General features: G+C 37.3%; 1 protein-coding gene across 1 annotated transcript; it reads right to left on the bottom strand.

Annotated features, from left to right (window-relative positions):
* Window positions 1–1,830, bottom strand: LOC18427550 (uncharacterized). Its single transcript, XM_006836599.4, has 2 exons — window positions 1,332–1,830; window positions 1–1,058 (listed from the first exon to the last, which is right to left on the bottom strand). Exons 1-2 carry the CDS (start codon window positions 1,667–1,669, stop codon window positions 191–193), a joined length of 1,206 nt encoding a protein of 401 aa, XP_006836662.1. The 5' UTR covers window positions 1,670–1,830; the 3' UTR covers window positions 1–190.
* Between the last annotated feature and the right edge of the window lie 3,836 nt (window positions 1,831–5,666).

The raw sequence follows: 5,666 nt of genomic DNA, 5'->3' as shown, positions 1-5,666 counted from the left end.
TTAACCATTGAAACCATGCACCATATTCCATAGTGTCGCCATACAAAGAAACACACTAAAATGATAGTTGTGAAAACAAACACCATACAATAACCATACTGGAAAAAATCCTCTTGACACCTAAATTACACAAAGAGAAATACACCACATTAGATTTATTGTTGAGATTAAGAAGGTGATCCTTTCATGGTTATCCCCACTTTTCTCTCAGTTGGTGTGGATTCCTGAAAATATAGCTGAAGACCAAGCTCTCATCCATTCTCCTTAACATATACCTCTCCACCAAGACATATAAGGCGAAGGTCCATTGACCTTTATGACTAGGGTGGTGGGCACTCTCCACTCTCACATCCTTCTCATCCCCTCCATTTCCCCTGATATTTTGGTCCCATTTCATCTTCTCCATAATTACTTTGCTCAGGCCAATTCCCATTAGTCCTCCTTGCACACCATTTTTTTCTTTTGTTTCAAACCACAAAAATCCATTCTCATGGTCTCGTCTTTCATATGTTGCCTCATTTCCCTTTAATCGACCTTCTTCTTTCCTAACAAATGTATCCACCATCACTGTTCCACCTCCAAACCCTTGACAGCTGTGGATCTCCTCCCATTCCTGCTCCAAGCTCATCTTATAATACATGCTCTCCTTCAATTGCTGTTCTGGCTTGTCAAGCCCCCCTTTTTCCTTAACAAAGATGAAAGGACAATACCACTCCCCGATTTTGATGCATGTCGAGCTCTTCTGCGGGATTGCGAGATTCAAAGGGGGAAGTTGTGCTCGAAGAGCAAAATTCATGCCTTCGGCTCGATCCAATTTTACACTCTCTGATTTTGAAATATCACTTACCCACCCCTTCCTTCGTAGGAAAAGCGGTGGGCGGCCATCTGATGCTACGGACTTGCTAGTATAACCTTTAGAAAAAAGGTTTTTCTTAGGAATAACATTGATATGTTGATAGATATTATCAGGATTGAGAGGACATGGCTTCTTGTCATTCACACATTTACACCAGCAGAAGGATGTCCTCTCTTCCTCCAGTGAACAAGTGCACACCAACCTGCTCATGGTGATTCACTGCTTTAGGTCCCGTCGGAATAGTAGCAATGAAAGAGCTTGATAATACTCGAATACAAATTATAAAATAGAAAAGACTAAAAGATAGAGAAAAATGTATGACATTGTAAATTTTTGTTGAAGGATTCTTTTGTCCCTGCGATTAGGGATAGAAATTAAGGTTCAGAAACAAAATTAGAGAGCATCTAGTAAGACTTGTATGTAATGAAGAGATGGGAGAGAAATTTCTCACTAAAAAGACCAGTCGAGTGCTTACCCCTTATGTTTGCCATTTGCTTTGACAACATAATAGACATTAGATGACAAGGGCTGGCCGAGGACGGGGATGAAAAAGGCGTAATCGGTGTAAACGATGGTGCTATCTCCGAGATACAGAGTGTAAGAGGTACAAATGCACTTGTCCTGTGGAAAGGGCAGCTCCCTCACTTTCGGATCCTCGCATAATCCGCAGCAGCAAGTGCTTACAACTGAATCTTCCCCACAGTCTCGCAGAAGAAGGTAGCCGGAGAAAGGACCCTCCGGGGGCTCCGGACCCACCAAGCTTCCATCTTTGGCAGCCTGCAAATAGTGTGATAATGGTCGAGTAACATACATAATGAATAAACTAGTATCTCAATTCTCCTAAGGAAACATCTGAAAACTGGAATAGCAGTCTCCCCTGCAAATGAATAAAACTAGGAAGCTTAAGAAATGAGAGAATGGAAGATCAGGAGACATGAACGGTGGGAAGTGTTTCTTGTACTCCTCAATACCGTGGACGGACAAATTATTAAGCCCACATATTATAGGAATACATGAGCAAAATATTTTAGATTGGAACCTTCGAGAAACCTTCCATGGGTTTGAAACTTTGAATACATGACCGAAGTATTTTTCATTGGATCCTCAATGCCCATTGTTTTCATTATTTATAAATTATATAAAGCAATGAAGGAAAGTGACATGGTATTGCGTCTCCTCCGCATTTAATTTTCTATGGGTTCAGTATGGAAGGAGCTCAGACCCGTTGACTAACCAATGAGAATGCAACACATCATGGTCGGTGCTTTCTTATCCTTTTTCTAATTGGAATCGAGTTTTGGACACGGTTTTGGTGAGTCAGCCGACTCACCTATTACCGTGCAGTCCCTTGTCTATCAATTGCCCATTCATGTAATAGATGTCAAAAAATGTTACATCCACTAAAAGTTAAAATGGATGGTGAAGAAAGGAGTTCAAAAAATAATATTTATATTTTCGATCAACAAAACTTTATTGGTCACACAAATAACAATAAAAATTATCTAAATAACATCATTATCTTCAAAAACCTTATGAAATCATTCAAAATGATGCCCTAATTCGGCTGAAATCATTAATTTTGTGGAAAAAAAAAGAAGCCATAAATTTTTTCTGAAAAACTGTCACAAATACACCATCAATCGACCAAAAACCCCTAAATAGGCTGCAATGTCTTGTGATTAATACTATTAAGATAAAAAATCATCTGATTAGATAAAAAATCGAGCCCTATTTCGCCTACAATTGATGAAATGGGGAAAAATAGAAACCCTAACATGTTCTTGAGAAACCGTGACTTCAAATCACAAATGCACCCGTTATCGACAAAAGAAATCGAAAATAGGTTACAATATATTGTGCATAAAACTAATAAGATAAAAAACCTTCTGATTTGATAAAAAATCTTGGCTTATTTCGTCTGCAATTGATGAAATGGCAAAAATTTTGAAACCTTACCTGTTCTTTAGAAACTGTGAGTTCAAATCACAAATCCACCAGTAATCGACCAAGAAACCCAAAAATAGGCTAAAAAAAATGCATGTGGGCGGCATAATTGACGAATTTTCCTTGCTTAAATAGATTCTAAAATTTTAAATTGAAAAAAAAATCTCCTAATTAATAATTTTACCTCAAAAATTTGCTATAAAATATGATCCTACGAGAATATAATTGGCCACCAATTTTCAAACAAAATATATTTATTAAAATAAATTTTGTCCTCATCTACTAAGGTTGAATATTATTATTAGGAAAAATATCTCCATAGACCTCATTTTCAACTTTCATTTCTCTATCGGCTTAAAATTGCTAAACCTATCTTACTGCATAAAAATTCACTTTATTATATCTCAAAACCCCTTAAATATAATTTATTCATTTTTTACAAATTTTTTGATCCAAACAAATTTAAAAAAAAAAAATATTTCTAAAGCCCTCCCTCTTAGCAAGATAACCTTTCGGTCTCCCCTTATCAACCTCCTAAACCCTTCTCTCTCAAGCCCCCAAAATTTATTGCATTTCCCGGTAAACCTCCGGCCACTATAATTTTGTGAAACCGAAACTGCATTTTCAACAAAGTTTTGAGGTACAACTTACTTAGGTTGACACTTCTATAAACCGAATACGCTCTTATCACAACTTCAAGAGAACGTGCTTTGATATACTTTGAAAGGTGCCTTCACAGTAGTGAATCAGGTTCTGCTGGTCGAGATCCCCCATCTAGAGAGAGAGAGGCTACTGATTAAGATGGTAAGAGTAAAATGCCCGATCAATAGAGCGAGGTAAAAGGGGCAGCAACACAGTGGCAGTAGTGATCTTAGAGAGATAAAAAGGGGCAGCAACTCTGGCAATAGTGATCTTAGAGAGAGAAAAAGGGGCGGTAGTCGTTTTAGAGAGAGAAAAAGGGGCAGCAGCAAATTAGCGATGGTGGTTTTAGGGAGAGAAAGATGGGGGCAACATTATAGTGGCGTTGGTGGTTACAGAGGAATAAAAACGTCCGTCAATTCTCAGCAAAATTCCAGCCATTCAGGCTTTTCAGGGTAAAAATCCGGAGAAGTGGGGGGGGGAAATTCCAGTGAATTTGGGGCGAATTCCGGTGAGATTTATGACGTGACGAGGGGGCTGGCTTTTTTTGTTTCCTCTGATTGATGTAAAGCCAAGAGATGGATTTCCTATGAAGAGCTTGAGCTTGTCTCGTTTGCACACCATAACCACCATCCCCAACTTGAGAACTGGGAGACCCATTGGCTTTACGGACCCATAGCATTAAGCACCACTTTGCGAACAAGCATCAAACCTCCAAAACCCCGCATTCTCATTTGAATCACCATATCCACTTCTCATATAGCCGCCACCACCTTGCTCACCACTAGCTACACCAACTGCACTTCCTCCCGAAACACCAATCCCACTCGATACACCACCCCCACGACCACCAACAGCACCATAGCCTGCTGCCCCACCATACGCCCCATCACCCCCACCATAACCACCATATTGCTTCCATCATTGTTGAGCTGGAAAGAAATGGGTTGCCGAAATAGAGAGGAAGAACAGTCTGGAGAGAAAAACATGGGAGCAGAGAAATTGAAACACGTGCGGAGAGAAAGAGTTAGAAAAATATATATTTTTTAATTTGTTTGAAATTAAAGTTGGAATAAAAATAGATAAAGTTATTTAGAGGGTTAAAAGATATGATTTGAAATTTTGAATTTAAAAAAAAAATAAAAAAATAAAAATAGAGCCTAAAGAGATACTTTTTCTAATTATTATTATAATTTAAAAAATAAAATTATTTTTACTACTTCAACATAACCAATAGCATGTTGCAAAAGAGTTTAACCAATAAATAAATAAAAATATGAAGGTCTCCTTCAACATAGTCTTATGCAAACCCAAAAAATGAGATCAAGGTGAAGGTACATAGTGATGCTTAAACGTACGGGCGAAAATAAATCGAGAGAGAAAAGAGAGCCGAAGAAGAGAAAAGTAAAGTAGAGCGACTGAAAAATGAGAACCGTTTTTATGCTTCCCCAACAGTATAGAAGTTCTATCATCTCCTTACCATCCAGTCGTCTAATTTTGATCAAGAGAGTCATTTACCGTTTAATCTTAGACCGACGTCTTAAAGTATTTTATTTTTATTTTTTTATAAAAATTGTATGAATATGAAATTTGGTACGTGCCATCTTCTCATGGGGGCGCACTTATAAAAAATATTAAAAATAATTTTTCGATAAAATATAATAACCAAATCCCTTGAATCTTTCAAGGGTAGTTTGGTCATTTTATTTTATAGAAAATGTTTTTTTTTATATTTTTAGCTAGTATGAGTGTAATAGTGGAATGGACATCCAAAATTTGGTGTCAAAATTGTTTATAGAAAAAACATTAAAAATAAAATAGTGTAAAGACATGACATTATGATTAGAGCAATCTTAGCCCTCCATTTAGAATGGATGGTTGGATAAAGAGAATGATAGAACTTTTATCCTACGTCGAAAATTACAAGGAGAAAGCACTCTTATAAATGTCATACTTGGGGCTAACCTTTGCGAGTGGGTGTACGACTTCTGCGATTTTTAATAAAATATTGCACGGGTGATCTAAAAAGTTTTAAACATTGACACGTGGCTACTCATTGCAGGCCGAATCCTGTATTTCGCAAAAATCGAACGGGGTGGTCGATTCCTGTGTCGACGATTCACGGTCGGCTCTCCGATTTTTAAATCATTGATTGAGATTATTGAACTTTAAAGTTTTGGATTGAAAATAAGACATTGAGATATATTTTATAACAGTGTTTTAAAAA

This window comes from Amborella trichopoda, chromosome 10, assembly GCF_054954075.1.
Source record: "Amborella trichopoda isolate Santa Cruz 75 chromosome 10, AtrichopodaSantaCruz75HAP2 v2.0, whole genome shotgun sequence".
Taxonomy (NCBI): Eukaryota; Viridiplantae; Streptophyta; class Magnoliopsida; order Amborellales; family Amborellaceae; genus Amborella; species Amborella trichopoda.
This window is presented reverse-complemented; position numbering and strand designations above follow the sequence as displayed.

Bases quoted from the DNA above. Each gene is read 5' to 3' on its own strand.
- LOC18427550 (XM_006836599.4), bottom strand. From the start codon at position 1,669: ATGTATGTTACTCGACCATTATCACACTATTTGCAGGCTGCCAAAGAT. The intron at 1,059-1,331 runs GTAAGCACTCGA...CACCATGAGCAG, and splicing joins GCAAATGGCAAACATAAGGG to GTTGGTGTGCACTTGTTCAC.